The 17,500-nt window shown below is 40.8% G+C and overlaps 2 protein-coding genes across 3 annotated transcripts in view; one reads left to right on the plus strand and one right to left on the minus strand.

Moving 5' to 3' along the window:
- Window positions 1-698: 698 nt before the first annotated feature.
- nms (neuromedin S) lies at window positions 699-5,149 on the minus strand. Its single transcript, XM_034304299.2, has 7 exons — window positions 4,385-5,149; window positions 3,555-3,601; window positions 1,729-1,782; window positions 1,595-1,621; window positions 1,451-1,504; window positions 1,300-1,374; window positions 699-773 (listed from the first exon to the last, which is right to left on the minus strand). Exons 1-7 carry the CDS (start codon window positions 4,461-4,463, stop codon window positions 765-767), a joined length of 345 nt encoding a protein of 114 aa, XP_034160190.1. The 5' UTR covers window positions 4,464-5,149; the 3' UTR covers window positions 699-764.
- Window positions 5,150-12,870: 7,721 nt separating this feature from the next.
- LOC113524363 (coiled-coil domain-containing protein 138) overlaps window positions 12,871-17,500 on the plus strand; it is a 21,812-nt gene continuing 17,182 nt past the window's right edge. The window contains exons 1-7 of one of the 2 annotated variants that reach the window (XM_034304276.2): window positions 12,871-13,042; window positions 13,456-13,513; window positions 15,031-15,136; window positions 15,231-15,325; window positions 16,060-16,205; window positions 17,097-17,234; window positions 17,378-17,497. In XM_034304276.2, the coding sequence (XP_034160167.2) occupies window positions 12,962-13,042; window positions 13,456-13,513; window positions 15,031-15,136; window positions 15,231-15,325; window positions 16,060-16,205; window positions 17,097-17,234; window positions 17,378-17,497 (744 nt within the window). In that variant the 5' untranslated portion in view covers window positions 12,871-12,961. The remainder of the gene's footprint in view (window positions 13,043-13,455; window positions 13,514-15,030; window positions 15,137-15,230; window positions 15,326-16,059; window positions 16,206-17,096; window positions 17,235-17,377; window positions 17,498-17,500) is intronic. The other variant, XM_034304277.2, reaches the window with a different exon arrangement.

Consider the following 17,500-nt stretch of genomic DNA (forward strand, 5'->3'; position numbering starts at 1 on the left):
AACATTTCTGTTCCTGTTGGCCGTCATCGTAAAAACAAACCTGTAGATTTACGCTGTTTTTGTTTGATCCCTGTTTTACACCATACACTTATTTTAACCATACAGTAGATTTATTATGTTTTTGTTTAAAAAGAGATGAAACAATTATACATGCCTTCATGGTAATATTAGATGGTGGCTGTGAGAGAGCAAGAGAGGAATCAAACGCACAACACACGTGAGATTGAATTTATTTACAGAATCGGTTGTGATTTTACAGTCCACATGGCGTTACCCTCCCACTGAACATCTGGTCAAACCTGCGTATGGAAAGAGATACAAAAATTAACGTTTTATTTCAACAGGAACACGTATACACCTAACAAACAGTGTTAATTCTACACTCATAACCTCTAACGCCTGGGTTTCCGTGACGTCCTTATAAATATGCGTCTCAGTTCAATCCCAGTCTCTGATTGTCTCTTTTTTTTGTCTCATTAAATTAAAGAGAGAAAACAAAGTAGATCTAGGTGAGGAAATGACTGTTTATAGCTGTTATAATGTAATAAATAACAGGAAATATCCTGTTAACAGAATAAATGTCTCCTCACAAAAAGAGCTTCACTATATCAACCATTTCACAGCAGTGTTTTAAAAATGTGTCCCTGTAAATGAGAATAAAACCCAATAAGGAATCAGAATAATTAATATATTAATATAAACCTGTTACGGCTGGAAGTAGCGCCTACCTCGAACGAATCTGTCCGAGCGACCGCAAGTCATCTTCAGTGTCTCTAAGAGAAAGACAAAGTCACTCAAACAGGATTAACAGGAGAGAGAGAGAGTGTATTTTAGGGTCGCGCCAATCCTGCTCTTGTTTTTCAACATCGTTACTACAGCCACCCATCAGCCCACCCACCAGCCCACCCATCAGCCCACCCACCAGCCCACCCAGGTGCTGTCCAGGGTGCTGAAACACTGGCGGAGTTTTGGACCTCACCAACAGGGCTAGCCAAAGGGGCGGGGCTGACTAATCACACCTCTAAAAAAAAAAAAACCTCACATTCCCACTCACGAGGGTGAGACACACTAACCATTCCTCTTTCTGCGTTCTCTAACCTTCAGTTCTCACAGCTTCAAGATTTATACTTTCACTCAAGTATAATTTCGTCGTACCTTTTCCACTCCTGGATGCTGATACTGCCTAGCAGACTGATGCATCCTGAGTATACTTATCCTTATTTAAAATTCTTTACCCCTTACTTAGGGTCTGATCTGCTTTAAGGAAATTGAACAGGTGGAAAACAAAATGGAGCTTACAGACAAAACCTGCTGTTTCTTCCTCCTCAGAGTAAACTTGGGCGAGAGACGCATCAGGGGGTGGACGGAGTGCGACTAGAAATAAAGTTGCATTAGTTAGTTTGAGTGAAAAAACATTAATGGAAAGAATTCATTAAGCGTTAATCTTTACCTCTCTCTCGACAGTGCCGACTGAATTCTGTGCCTTCGAGTAGTGAAACAAGAACTGAAAAGAAGACAGGTCCGTTAGCAGTCCACTTGATATTTACTGGAGCTCATGGTTATGGAAAGCTCGTAATAAAAAGTCACCACTAACCCGTTTGAAGACGTTCTGTACCTGCTCCTGAGGAACATGAAGGCACAAATACACAGTAATATTAACTTCGGTGTATGCTAATGTATAAATACTAACACACACAGGTCTTGAATACTACTTTTTTTTCCCCCCACCTTGTTCTTGTCTCCCCACACGAGTCCACACAGCGAGCTCTGCACAGCTGAACCCTGAAAGAAAGAGAATAATACTCTTTCATACTCCAAACATTTGCACCTCTTGCTCTGCCAGTCCCTCAGAGTTTACTAGAACTTCCAAAGTACCAAACAAGAGTCCATTTGTAAGGATCTGGAGTCATGGACCTTCACAGCTTTAGTACTCCGTTTAAGAGACTCTTACCACACTTGAAGGAGAGAGAGTAATGACCTCATGGTGTTTGAGACTCCACATGCGGTAGCTTTAACCTGGACCCAGGTGTTGTGAAGAAGAACATTTTGCGTTCAGCAAGTGAAATGCAGCTCATTTGGATTCAGGTCAGGTGATTGACTTGGCCATTGCTGAACATGTCACTTCTTTGCATTAAAAATGCCTTGGGTTGCTTTCGAAGTATTCTTCGGGTCATTGTCCATCTGCAGTGTGAAGTGCCGTCCAGGGGGTTTTGAAGCATTTGACTAAATGTGATACACTTCAGAATTCATCCTGCTGCTTCAGATCATGAGCAGTTCCTTCCCTTCCCCATACTCTTCTCTTCCCATCATTCTGCTACAAGCTGATCCGTTTACTCCGGTGAAATCTTCTTTTGATTGTTGACTTTGACACAGATAACACCTTCCTCCTGGAGAGTGTTCTTCATCTGTTCAACTGTTGTGAAGGGGTTTTTCTTCACCAGGGAAAGAATTCTTCTGTCATCCACCACGGTTGTTCTCTGTGGTCTTCCAGGCCTTTTGGTGTTCCTGAGCTCACCAGTGCGTTCTTTCTTTTTAAACATGTACCAAATAGTTATTATTATAATTATTATTCACCTGACTTCATTATTTAAGTTCAACTTAAGAAATATTTGCGTAGGATGGAACTCCTCTGTCTTCTGTTCACCTGCTTTCTGTCATGTGTTGTTAAAATGAACAAATTAGGTGCAACATGAAAGGTATTTAGTATGAAACGTAAGGATGTAGATACAGATCGCGCTGTACGATAGTGAATTAACTTTGTCTTTTTATGAAATTAGGATACACGTAGCACTTTCATGCACTTATGTGGCTCCGTCGATTCGATCAGGTCTACTTGTGATTTGGGAGAGAGTCCATATTAGACGATGCTGAAAGGTCGGGACAGAAGTGAGAATTCAAAAAGTAAGGTGTGTCTTATAATTAACACAGCTGTCAGAAGGACATATGACATCTTGACATGCAATCATGAAGGTGAGATCATTGTTAAAGTGTGAGTCATTTGTGTGTGAGTGTGTGTGTGTGTGAGAAAGAGAGAGAGAGACTCAGACAGAAAGAAGCCCACTGATGTTGATGAACTCCAGTTATATGATTTAATTCAAATTTTCGTTCGAAGGTGTTGATTAATTTTCTGTAACAGCAGCGAATGTTATCATTTCTACAGCATCTGCTGATTCACGGGGACAGACACTCACACAAATAACCTAAGCCTGATGTAAATGGATTAAAAATTCGGTTGTAATTTAATTTTATAGTCATTGATATGGCGAAATTTTCTGTAAGGAGACATTTAGTATTTAATATTGTTGAATGACTGTTTAGAGCTGCTATAGCGTAAGTGACAACAGGAACTTTGCTTTGTGGACGTTTCAGAAAGTTAATTGTAACTCTAAATGGATGAAAAGCCTGACTGCTGTGGGAGAAGAGGACGAACACACTCCAGGAAGTGCTGTTAGGGGAAAATATCATCTCCAGGATGAAACACTGCCACCGTGAGAAGTAAAGAGTGGAAGAAGAGAAGAACTCGCTGTAGGTGTTAAAGCCAACACTTTGCTCACCTGTCTGTAGTCTCCATCTTCTCCACAGTCGATCAGCGGATAACATTCTGACAACAGAAACAGCATCATGGGATATTTCAGTCGTGTCATTATGAAATTTTTTATACAGGTACGAATACAGAAGGAGGATCTTATGAGATTGTACACAAACGGTAAGAGTTACAGTACGCTCGAACATTAATTCATTTTCCCCTGAATACAGGAGCCAAACCTCATCTGTCGGAAATAATAATAATTAATAAATAAATATGTTTAATTCATTTTTTAACGTTCAGGTGTAAAATATTTCGATCCCAAAATACAGCAATATTCTTGAGTAAAGCGGTTTAGGAAACTAGACGGCACCGAGAGTGGGAAATGATCTAGAGATATTGATGGAGCAGCAGAAATCAGGATAATGATTTAACGCTAAATTACAATAATGATCTCAAATGAATGATTATTTCCTAAAAACACACCTGCAGTGGAGCCCAAAAAGTCGGACAGCTTTTAGTGACAATATTTCTACTCTGCTTTCTTTTCGAACTCAATACAAAAGTGCAGCAGAAAGATTTCCATAAATTTCTGAATTTTTTTTAGTGTTTTTGATTTTCATCCCCCTTTTTTTTTTTTACATGTATTTTTTATTTTAAAATTTATTTATTTCTCTTTTCTCATGCTCAGAAAATGTTCAACTTTTTTTTTTTAAATGTTTTTATTTCCAGTTTTTAATTTTAAAACTAAACTACATTTTTTTTGAAGATTTTTGTTGGCTCAGACTTTTTGTAATAATATTAAAAAAAAAAACAATAAACTAAAAAAAAAAAAAAAAAAAGGAAGAAGATACTTACCGACATCAGAATAAAAACCGGTGAGGCAGCAGACCATTAAACACAGGAAGTAAACTTCTCTGAAACACGTCTCGCGCATCTCCGTTAAAAGGCTTCCGGTGGAACTCGGGCTGAGATGCGGGTCGCGTGAGCTGACTTCAGTGCGCGAGGGAACGAACGCAGCCCGCGTTATTTATGCGCGGCGGGCATGACGTCAGCAGCCCCGCCCCCCCCGCCGGTGTAACGATTAGTCGGTGATTAGTAATGATGAGCACAAGGACCATCAGTCAGTCTGTAATTTAATTTACTCAGTAATTAATTAGTTCATTAATTAATCAATGAAATGAACCAATAAACTATAAATCAATTACTGCTGAAAATATATTGGGGCAGTTTTAGGAATTTGTACCTGGTCTCAGCTTTCAGGCCATTAATAAATGATCATAAATAATTAATAAAACTCCAACCCGTGACACATTTCTCTCAAATCCTCCAGTAACGCAAATCAGTAACGCTCGTTTATTTATATTAATACATCACCGTTTCTATAGCAACGGCTCATTCACAGGAACGTGTGCAACCGGTGAGCCACATAATCCAAGACTAATAATAATAATAGTAATAATAATAATAATAATAATAAGGAGATGATTAACATTTAGGAAAGGAGTCTCCAGTGTCAGCCGTTTTTGTCTTATTAACTTCAAGAAAGAGATAAAGAGAGGCTGGTGAGGGAACGATGGCTTATAGCTGCTCTAACGTAAGTGACAACAGGAACTAACTCGATTCGTGGGTCTTTAATAACATTAAATATAGCTATAACTATAAACTGTTAAAAGCCTGACATGTCATTTGTTAATAAATGTAAAAAAAAAAAAAAAAAAAAAAGTTTTAATCGGAATAACACGCTTCGGTTTTAAGCGTAGTAACACACTTCAGTTTACACGGAATAACGCTTCGGTTTAAGTGAAATAACACGCTTCGGTTTAAGTGGAATAACGCTTCAGTTTAATCGGAATAACACGCTTCGGTTTAATCGGAATAACACGCTTCAGTTTACACGGAATAACACGCTTCAGTTTAATCGGAATAACATGCTTCAGTTTAATCGGAATAACACGCTTCGGTTTAAGTGGAATAACACGCTTCAGTTTATACGGAATAACACTTCAGTTTAAGTGGAATAACATGCTTCGGTTTAATCGGAATAACACGCTTCGGTTTAAGTGGAATAACACGCTTCAGTTTATACGGAATAACACTTCAGTTTAAGTGGAATAACACGATTCGGTTTAAGTGGAATAACACGCTTCGGTTTAATCGGAATAACACGCTTCGGTTTAAGTGGAATAACACGCTTCAGTTTATACGGAATAACACTTCAGTTTAAGTGGAATAACACGATTCGGTTTAAGTGGAATAACACGCTTCGGTTTAATCGGAATAACACGCTTCGGTTTAATCGGAATAACACACTTCGGTTTAAGTGGAATAACACGCTTCGGTTTAAGTGAAATAACACGTTTCGGTTTAATCGGAATAACGCTTCGGTTTAAGCGTAATAACACGCTTTGGTTTAAGTGGAATAACACGCTTCGGTTTAATCGGAATAACACGCTTCGGTTTAAGTGGAATAACACGCTTCGGTTTAATCGGAATAACACGCTTCAGTTTAAGTGGAATAACATGCTTCGGTTTAATCGGAATAACACGCTTCGGTTTAAGTGAAATAACACGCTTCGGTTTAATCGGAATAACACGCTTCGGTTTTAAGCGTAATAACACACTTCGGTTTATACGGAATAACGCTTTGGTTTAATCGGAATAACACGCTTCGGGTTAAAGGAAAATAATCCACTTGGACAATACCAGCATGGACTGTTTCCTCTCTGTCTCTCTAGACACTGGAGGTTTGGGAGAATGACATGCTTTGGCGATAAGCTCAGCTCACTTGCGCTCGTGGCTGGATCACCTCTGAGTAACTGAGTTTTATTAACCAGTAGATTGATCTCGTGTCATTCCATGAAGGGGAATGTGCTGGATATTCCGAACTCTACCCAGTACCTTAGTCTAAGCAGATCCTGGTCCACTGGTTGATGAACATCAGCACGATGACCTACAGGCAAGCTGGATGTCTGGCCCCTACCATGACCTGCCACTCGTCCTCATTATTACTCCTCTTTATTATTAGCTCTAATTAGGGCCATGGAGTTCCAGGAAGTCTGCACTGCTGCCACCTGCTCATCATTGTGCACCTTTTCACTGACACCTAGGGGCTATTTAGAGTCCACTTACCCACCTACTGACATGTTTTGGAAGGTGGGATGAAAATCCACATGGACACTGAGAGAACATGTGAAACTCCACACAGACAGCTGTGAGGCAGCTGTGTCGTCATGCTGCCCTCACAGTCACGATGTTACACTGCATTCAACCAGATGTCGTAACTCGTAATTCCTTCTAGGGGAAAAAAAAAAGAGAGAAAACACCCCCTCGGCTTCCTACTCGGGAACTCGGGATGGTCTCCTCAACTCCAAGGTCCTCCGAGTTCAGCAAGTGACAGCAGATCAACATGGCCGCTCGCAGCACAGCAGCGCATCTTCCATCTTTACTAAGCATTTGCTTTCGATTAGTAAACATATTCGCTTGTAAAGCAACAATGAATTAGATTATGATTTAATTTGTTTCGATTTTTTTGCTTTTGTTTGTTTATTTGTTTGTTTGCTTGCTTTTGAGTTTAATGGGTTTTTACACTACTTTCACTTTTAACCATGGATTTAAACACTTAAAGAAATTCACTTAATGAATGCAAGTGGCTATTTCTATTTAAGTGTGTGTGTGTGCGTGTGTAATACTTTACCACATATTATTATTATTATTATTATTATTATTGTTATTCCATCTATGAGACCTCGTGATATAACGCACTGCTCAAGACTAATAGCTTCGCTGTCCAGCTATTGATCGTCACTGAGCCTACACAAGATATTAAGTTGTTGTCAAAAGGGAGGAAATTCAAATATAGTAATAAAGATTTAGTGTTTTAATAAATGAATGTATTATTAAATAAAGAAGTAAGGCGTGTACAGGCTCATATATAGCATTTGATTACTGTTTTCAGTGAAAATATGGCTGTGTACGGAATAAGCTAGTCTGTGTAATAGTGTTCGACTGTAAACTGTTTTTTTTTTTTGGGAAAAGGCAAACACACAAATCCTGTTTACTGCGTCAGGGAAGCTGATGTACGTGATCTGCTCGACAAAAGAATCCCACTTGATGGTATTAAGCAGTATTAAAAGACCTAGTTCACCTGAATAGTTCTTTCAAGGTCCTAAAATGGTGTTTCTATAAGAATGCATTTTAGGGAAAAAAATAGTGCTTTCATTTCTTTTTTGTCCTGAAGATCATGATGTCTTTCCTTCTGAACTCCCATAAATTCATACCTCTTCTTATATTTTCATACCTAGTAGAAGTAGACAAAAATAGCACAAAATACTTGCAAAATTGTTCTACAAAGTCCTATAAATATGATTAATAAGGTGGGAGGAATCATTTGAAGACTGGTCAATGCACCTCAAATGGAGTCTGTGATCAGTGGCACTTCTCATATCTCCTCACGTTTCTCCACGTTCTCCCAATCCTCCCTCAAATGCATACGTACGAGGGCTTTGCTTAAAAGTTCAGAAAAATGAGATGTGTGTGTGTGTTCTAGTGACAGCAGTGAGTCAATGAGGACGTGTTTTCCGGGTTATGAAAAGGCGAATGATTCTGCGATTGTGTCATAAGGAATTGATTAAGGATTAGTTAAGCATTAATTCAGTTACAGTGTCTACACAAACGACAGAAACACCATTGGGGGAAAAAAAAGGCACATTGTGTTTTTCCTCTTCGAACAATCTAACAAGACGCCAATGTGGCACCAATTGCAGGAAGTTAAATCACCTAAAAATAACGCGGCTGAATTATGGAGCCAATTTAAGTGCCAAATTGCTTTTATCAGCGCAAAATACAAGGAAGCAGACAAGATCAAGGCCACGTATATTTCATGTTAATATTCAATATTCACTGCCTCTTTTTATATTTCAGGTTGCAGTTTAATGTGTATTATTGGCATTTGTTCAGAAAAAAAATGTTATGTCTATATCAAATTGAATGACTTTTTCATAGATCTGCAGAATTGAGTTTAATAGGAAAGGTCATCACAAAGCAATCAGGTTTCCAAATGTTATTTACACACAGAAGAAATAAACAAAGTCATCAGGACAAGGTTGGATCAAGCATGGAAGCAAGCAGCATAAAGGAGAAAAAAGTCTCATCAGTACCATGGAGCATCTGGGTAAGGAAACCTGCTTGCCATGGCACTACCATGTGCGTTAACCCGTGAACCACTGCCTAACTCCACCTTAGCATGAAGATTGGAGTCTTAAACTGCACGTTTGCAGATGACACACAACTGAACAAGTGGCCTCTGTGGAGAGGAGAGACCTGATTGTCCTGATGTTATAAAGGACAAACGTGTATGACCAGGTCAGGGTAGCAACATGACCAGAGACTGATCACTGGTTGTCCAGAACTAAGGCTTTGTGTATTATCAGATGGTGTGATTCAGGAGCTGGCACGATCTTGACATGGGGGATGCTTCTCTAGGAATCAGACCAGAGGTCTGTCAGACATGCTGAGATCCGAGCATGTGTGTCCAAGGGAGGAAAGGAAAGGATAAGTTGAGTGTCATCAGCATAGCAGTGATACGAAAAGCCATGTAATGATATGACCTCACTGAGAGAGCAGGTATAGAGGGAGAATCAAAGCAGGACTGAGCCTTGTGGGACACCGGTGGATAGTCTGCATGGAGAAGATGTGATCCTCCATGTCACCTGATATGACTGTCCCTCAAGGTGACGGAGAAGCAAACCACTGCCATGCTTTGTCATGAATTCCAAGATTCATGAGGATGGACGGGAGAGTCTTGAGATTGATCATTTCAAAGGCTGCTGAGAGAACAAGAAAAATCAGGACTGATGCTTGTCTGGCTAGTTGCTACATGACTAGAGGTTATGGAACCATTCACTACCTACAAGATGAAAGGGGGGGCGGTCTTGAGAGATGGTCTAGGGCATCGTGGAAGGGACAAGTGGTGGACCAGTGTTGGGAGGTCTTGAGAGATGGTCTGGGGCATTGTGGAAGGGACAAGTGGTGGACCAGTGTTGGGAGGTCTTGAGAGATGGTCTGGGGCATTGTGGAAGGGACAAGTGGTGGACCAGTGTTGGGAGGACTTGAGAGATGGTCTGGGGATCGTGGAAGGGACAAGTGGTGGACCAGTGTTGGGAGGTCTTGAGAGATGGTCTGGGGCATCGTGGAAGGGACAAGTGGTGGACCAGTGTTGGGAGGTCTTGAGAGATGGTCTGGGGCATCGTGGAAGGGATGGTGTCCAGTGGACAAGTGGTGCGATTGGCAGGGAAGTGAAGCTGCAGAATTTGCTCTGTAATATGAGGAGAAAAGTGTGTTAAAGGGATAAGAGGAGAATATGGAGCATGAAGAATCCTGCAAGGAAAGATTTGCAGACCTTATCTTTGAAAAAGAGGTTTCAGCAGTCAGGAAGGATTGGGGGAAGGTTGAGGAAAAAGTACTGGAGCTTGCATGGATAGAAGTAGAGGTTTCCTGCTTTCCCTTTGTAGAAGAATGTCTTGGTTAGAGGAGAACTTCTTAGCAGATCTCTCATCCCCCAAGCAGCAGGATGCAAGTGTTCAGATAACATTCAAACACATGTACAATGACTCTCAATGCGCCATCTTGTGAGTTGTATTTTGGTGCCGATTTGAAATTTTAGCACATAAACATCTGAAAATGCCCTGATGTGTTTGTTCTACCAAATACAACATACTTTCTCAGACATATGAGTCTCACATGTGCACCACGTTGCACTTCATTTAGTCAAAACAGCCAATTTGGATCATCCAGCAGTCAGACATCACGTCTAGGCCTAAAGATCCCAGAGGCTCTACAAAAGCTGAGACCTTATTTGATTAGCGCGAGTTAGCAGATGAAGTTTATTGCGACTTTTCTCCCAAAATATGCATTACATAAACACACTGATTGTGCTGCCTCTTTCCCTGGTGCCTCTTTGCGTGGAATAGCCTCAGCTGTCTTTTCCTGCATGCTGTTCGAGCGTGTGTGTGTGTGTGTGTGTGTGGAGTAGATTTACAAGGTTAATCATTTCAGCATTGAATAAAAACAAGCTACAATAAACGAAATCGATGAAACAGTAAAATCAGTTTTTTATTAGGGGGCGAAGCATCATATTTGATGAGTTAAATTACCTATTGATCAGTGGATCAGAATGTTACTCACTCTCACACACACACACACACACACATACATATGACCAGTATGACAGAAACAGTTTTATGTTTCTTGTAAAACTGCTCAAGCTGGTTTAAATACTACTGGATATGAGGCGAGGGTCTACACGATGACTCCATGATGACAGAATTACAGGAATTGTGATCTTTATGACTTAAACCAATCATAATCTGGGAGCTGTCATGTGACAAGGCAATTTCCCCCAAATGTTGATCATTCTTGGATGTACATTCGATTTTTCTACTGAAAATTGTACAAAATATGTTCCGTATTTGTAAGAATGCATGATATTGCCTTGCTTTAAACGATACATCAGAGATTTTCCAGCAAACTTTTCTGTAAACGTTTCTCTTGAGGGTCACAGTGTAATAAATATTTTAATTTTAATTTTAGTAAGCATTTAATTAGCCTCATTTGAATTAAAAAAATGCACATTTTTTGAAAAATCTTGACTATAAAATGAATGATTGTGATAGCTATTATTATTATTATTATTATTATTATTATTATTATTATTATTTAAAAATTACCCTATTCACCTGCCTTGCTTTAAGCATGAGTACTATTTCAGAGATGATCTTTTTTTTTTTTTTTTATCATCCTCTGTAATAAACTCTTTGGGTTTTCCTTTACATAATCTCATTCTCGTGAGAGAGAACGAGGAAGAAAAAGATCTATGAAGCGTTACAGTTGGGATGTTTTTTTTTTACGAGGGTTCGGGATGCGCGTGTACGAGTTTGTGACATTTCCAGAACAACCCACACGGCACCGATGTGCTTTTCTGCGCTGACTAACGTTTTACCCAGCAGGCCGATCGAAGAAGAATCCGTAGCGTGGTGCAGAAACGACCTCGCAAACCAGCGTGTTAATCCATTAAGCAGAGACTGTGGAAATGTAGCAAGGTGTGAGGTGCATGCTGGGAAACGTGATGGTGTCATCTCGCTGATTAGGAGGAGATACGAAGCGTCCACTGGGAAGCGTGAGGCACACAGCAGCTGGTGATGATACAGGAAATGACCTCCAAGGGATTTACACAGCTAATGCTCTTTCTGTGTGTGTGTGTGTGTGTGTGTGAGAGCGAGAGAGAGAGAGAGAGAGAGAGGAAGCAGTATTTCTTCCAGTCCAGTGCATGATGTCATTCGTGAATGAGACAGGGTTTACAGAAATCCATCCTCACAGCTTTGGCCCTATTATTCAGCCCTGAACCTATTAACTGCTGCTGTAGTCATAAAGATTCAAACACTAGGAGGAGTCTCGAGTGCCTCGTACAGGAAACAGCTGTGTGTGTGGGTGCAGATGTGTTGTTCAGGGTGAGACCACGGAGTTACTGACAGTGAGGGTTAGTCGATATGACGCCAGCAGCCTGAGTGGGATTAATGGCGTCACGGCGAGAGAGTAATTTTATTTCTTTATTGTTTTTTCTTTCTGATCTCTTTTTTTCATGGTAATTATTATTTTTTCCCCCAATTTCTATGTTTTCTGTCCTTTGAGTGTAAAATACTCGACTATATTAACTAATTATATTGTTCCGAAAGTCAGTACCCTAGCTGAATTAAAAAATAAATAAATAAATAAATAAAAATGTGCTGATATATCCTGTACAAAATTTTTCAAATGAACTGGTCTATGACATAAGTTACTAAATATATTTGCATAGTATTTTCTGATATACTGCAATATATTTGTTTTATTTTTCAAAATTTTTAGGTTGTTTTGCAATTGTTTAGTCCTATTAATTTTATTTATTAATATACTCTTTATTTAAATCTTACAGTTATTATTATTATTATTATTATTATTATTATTATTGTTAATAATAATAATAATAATAAGATAAGATAAACTTTATTAATCCCCGAAAGGAAATTCAGGATAATAGTAGTAGTATGTTTAAGGCCTTTAGAGTTATTTTTTATATTTTTAAAATTTTTATTCAAAAAAAAAAAACAATAAAAAACATTGTGATTATTAAATTATGAAATTGTAAAATGGCGGATATTTCCGGTTTTAATGAGCAGGCTTGCTTAACATTTTTCACACCCGCATTCCGACAACTTCCGCCTTCCTGGCCGGCATTATCTCACAGCCGATTGGACAGTTTTGCTGTCATTAGGAATTACGAGCCAATCAGAGCGCAGGAGGCGGGACTTGTTGTATTAATGCAGGCGGGTTAAAATGGCGTCCCTGGTTTGTTTGCCTGGTTGTTAGTGACAGTGGCGGCGAGTTTGAAATCGGAAAATGAGCAGCGAGTTTTCAGGCGCTGATTTGGACAGAAAAGTTGAACTATTGAAGAGGAAGTATTCAGAGAGGAGAAATCGGGTATTTGCTTGTTTTTTATGTTAAACTGAACTGTTTCTGGAGCTAATTTAGAGTCAGATTAGCTAAAGCTAGCCGATAAAGCTTAGCTAAGTTTATTAGGTGATATAAACAAATTATTTGACATAACAGTGACAACATTTATTTGTTTTTCTGTTTGTTTGTTTGTCCAATCCAGTGTGTGTTAAAGTAACAGCCATAACAGCTAGTGCGATGGAAAATACTAGGCGCAATGTCAAACGGCTTCCTGTTTAACATGTAGTGCACTAAGTAGGGCGCTGAGGTAGGGAGTAGCGCGGCATTTAGTATTCAGCCCTAGTTTTCTCCTAAATGTAGACGCCCACTTCTTATTTACGTCATATATTTTATAATAATAATAATAATAATAATAATGCACAAACATTTCTGTTTATCAGGTTTCTGCCACTGAAGAAGCCCGAGTGAGTGACAAGTGCGGAGGAAATGAAAAGTGCTGTAAGTACTCCACCTACAGCAAGTGCACTACATAGGGAGTGCGTTATAGAGCTGTAACTGTAGCGCACTACATAGGGAGTGCGTTATATAGCTGTAACTGTAGCGCACTACATAGGGAGTGCGTTATAGAGCTGTAACTGTAGCGCGCTACATAGGGAGTGCGTTATAGAGCTGTAACTGTAGCGCGCTACATAGGGAGTGCGTTATAGAGCTGTAACTGTAGCGCACTACATAGGGAGTGCGTTATAGAGCTGTAACTGTAGCGCACTACATAGGGAGTGCGTTATAGAGCTGTAACTGTAGCGCACTACATAGGGAGTGCGTTATAGAGCTGTAACTGTAGCGCACTACATAGGGAGTGCGTTATAGAGCTATAACTGTAGCGCACTACATAGGGAGTGCGTTATAGAGCTGTAACTGTAGCGCACTACATAGGGAGTGCGTTATAGAGCTGTAACTGTAGCGCACTACATAGGGAGTGCGTTATAGAGCTATAACTGTAGCGCGCTACATAGGGAGTGCGTTATAGAGCTGTAACTGTAGCGCGCTACATAGGGAGTGCGTTATAGCTCTATAACTGTAGCGCACTACATAGGGAGTGCGTTATAGGGCTGTAACTGTAGCGCGCTACATAGGGAGTGCGTTATAGAGCTGTAACTGTAGCGCGCTACATAGGGAGTGCGTTATAGAGCTATAACTGTAGCGCGCTACATAGGGAGTGCGTTATAGAGCTATAACTGTAGCGCACTACATAGGGAGTGCGTTATAGCTCTATAACTGTAGCGCACTACATAGGGAGTGCGTTATAGAGCTGTAACTGTAGCGCGCTACATAGGGAGTGCGTTATAGGGCTGTAACTGTAGCGCGCTACATAGGGAGTGCGTTATAGAGCTGTAACTGTAGCGCGCTACATAGGGAGTGCGTTATAGAGCTATAACTGTAGCGCGCTACATAGGGAGTGCGTTATAGAGCTATAACTGTAGCGCACTACATAGGGAGTGCGTTATAGCTCTATAACTGTAGCGCACTACATAGGGAGTGCGTTATAGAGCTGTAACTGTAGCGCACTACATAGGGAGTGCGTTATAGAGCTGTAACTGTAGCGCGCTACATAGGGAGTGCGTTATAGGGCTGTAACTGTAGCGCGCTACATAGGGAGTGCGTTATAGGGCTGTAACTGTAGCGCGCTACATAGGGAGTGCGTTATAGAGCTATAACTGTAGCGCGCTACATAGGGAGTGCGTTATAGAGCTATAACTGTAGCGCGCTACATAGGGAGTGTGTTATAGAGCTATAACTGTAGTGCACTACATAGGGAGGGAAGAGCTCCCGGTGCTATAGTCCCTGTAGAACTGTACAGAGCTCCAGTGTGGTTAAACGGCCGCCTTTCTAGGCCCCACAGCGCGTATTGAGACGCACCCCGTGTGGAGCCATTTCGGATCGAGCCTTCATGCTGCGCTGTGGCCGCTTTTCTAAAGCAGCTGACGTGTTTTATTTTTGTGTCGTTTAACCCCAAGATGACGTAACGGGCAGCGAGGAAGTGAAACCATCCCGGCGAGAGATGAGAAACTACAGCCGAGCGCTGGACGAGCTTTTCCGTGCCGTCTCACATCCGCCTGAATGGTAAGACGACGGAATACGACAGTTTAGCCTTTGGACTTTCTGCAGCCGCTTTAGTCATTTCTCATGACGTTCAGTTACAATTTTCTGAAACCAGGCTCGATCGTGACGAGAGCGCTTTGAGCAGCGACGACGAGCTCGGTGACCAAACGGACGTCCTGGACCGTACCAACATCCTGTGTACGGAGACGGGTGAGACTTCAGCACTACATACCATCATATTCAACAGGAGCGATATACAGGGGTCCAAGCACCCACGCCGGTGAAACCTTATTGTTTTTTTACTAGGATTTTTCCTTTTCATCATCATCTTTTTCTTATTTTCATCATCATCTTTCTTTGCCCAAAATGAACCGCGTAGCTCCAACTTTAAGTCATAGAGACATGAAACTTAGGTCATTAGGTCGTACCCCCTCCCACTACTCAGCAAAGCGAGATAGCTCAGTGTTTTAAAGAGTTAAGTCCAAGACAGTATTTCTGTAACCTTCTTGTACTGCATCCTTGTGCTAATCTGTAATTGTCAAAATCATGACTACCATCAGCCAATCAGATTTCAGCAGGCATTTTACATGTTTAGCGTTGAGAGTATGTTAATCTGTCGTCTCTTCTGTCTTTTCTGTGACTTTGCAAGACAGTGACAGTGCTATTTGCGAAGGGTGCTTGGCCCCCACTGATCGCTGCTTGTGGCTATATTACGGTAATGTTTGTCTCATTCAGAAGCTGCGTGAGCGCAATCCCATAATTCTGTTCACCAGAAATCATCGCTACGGTTGTGTTTAGCTAGCTTATAAATGCTAGCTCGCTAGAAGTGATGGCGTAGGATGAAACTGAATCCTGACTGACTCGCAGTTGTGATGATATGAAAGTTTTAACATCAGGAAAATGCCTTCTGACCGCTCAGCAATTCTCTTCTCTTTTATTTCTAGATGTGACGCTGCCCTCGAACATAGTGTGCACTTCCAGCTCGTTTGAGACGGAGCCAGCGAGGTTCAGCAGAGGAGAGGCGCTGAGGAGCCCAGCTTCTATCGACCAAGTGTACCAAGAGATGATTCAGATTTATGAAAAACTGCAAGTAAGTGAACCCCAGATTCAGAGTAACACTGTACGTGATTCGTAAACGTTCCTCTACTGACATCAGGCTGATCGGACTGGAACCCAGTGTGGTCTTCTGCCTCAAGGTTTGACACGTCGAGATGCTTTTCTGCTCACCACGGATGTACAGAGTGGTTATCTGAGTTAGTGTAGCCTTCCTTTCAGCTCGAACCTGTCTGACCCTGTCTTCCCCTCTGACCTCTCTCACCAACAAGGTGTTTCCTCCTTCTGGATGTTTTTTTTGTTTTTGTTTTTGTTTTTCGCAGCATTCTGTCTAAACTCGAGAGACTCTTGTGTGTGAAATCCCAGGAGATCAGCAGTTCCTGAAATACTCACCCTGGCACCAACAACCACCACAGTTAAAGTCACAGAGATCACATTTTATCCCCATTCTGATGTTTGATGTGACCTGTATCTGCAGGATTTTATACATTGTGCTGCTGCCACATGATTGGCTGATTGAATAAATGCATAAACGTTATCTGATAAATTGAAGCGGCAGGTGGATGCTTGTGTATATATACAGTCGCCTTCGAAAGTATTGGAACAGCAAGGCCAGTTCTTTTGTTTTCGCATATATATGCATCATGCTTTCACAGCAGATCTGAAACTTAATTAAGCGTGTACTACACTTAATTTTTACCACATCTATGATTTTCTCTCTAAGTAAACAAAAATACTACATAATAGTGACTTATTAGCTGGAAAGTATCAGAATTTTTCAGTTTGTTGAAGGAAACTTCCATTTTTTTTAGTGCATTGTAATACATCGAACCTTTATAATATAGTTTTTGATCATAATCATGTGTTTGTTTTTCTCAGACAGTGTCTGTGTGTGTGTGTGTGTGTGTGTGTGTGTGTGTGTGTCCAGGTGCGAGCGGCCGAGCTGTGTGAGCGCGAACGTGATCTCCGGCGGAGAGAGAAGCTTCTCCTGAAGCACCAGAGCACCGTAAACAGACTCCTCAATGCGGAGGAAGACGTCCAAGATCGTATTAATGCCATGCAACAGGTTAAACTTCATCTCACACACACACACACACATATTAGGGCTGAGCAATATTCCACTACAGTGTCGATATTGTGATAAATTACATCAATACACTTTTCCGAGAGATCACATTTATCGAAATGTTTTTAATTTCTTTTTCACAGAAACACCAGCAGGAGACGGAGAATCTCAGAGCCGCGCTGAGAGAAAAGACCAAAGAGAACAAAAGGATTAAATCTAGTTTCGGTTCCATCAAGGAGTTAAATGACACCATGAGAAAACAGGTG

The sequence above is a fragment of the Pangasianodon hypophthalmus genome, chromosome 5 (genome assembly GCF_027358585.1).
Source record: "Pangasianodon hypophthalmus isolate fPanHyp1 chromosome 5, fPanHyp1.pri, whole genome shotgun sequence".
Taxonomy (NCBI): Eukaryota; Metazoa; Chordata; class Actinopteri; order Siluriformes; family Pangasiidae; genus Pangasianodon; species Pangasianodon hypophthalmus.

Bases quoted from the DNA above. Each gene is read 5' to 3' on its own strand.
- nms (XM_034304299.2), bottom strand. From the start codon at position 4,463: ATGCGCGAGACGTGTTTCAGAGAAGTTTACTTCCTGTGTTTAATGGTC. The intron at 1,783-3,554 runs GTGAGCAAAGTG...TCTTTCTTTCAG, and splicing joins AAGATGGAGACTACAGACAG to GGTTCAGCTGTGCAGAGCTC. The intron at 1,375-1,450 runs GTAAAGATTAAC...CTTTATTTCTAG, and splicing joins TCGGCACTGTCGAGAGAGAG to TCGCACTCCGTCCACCCCCT.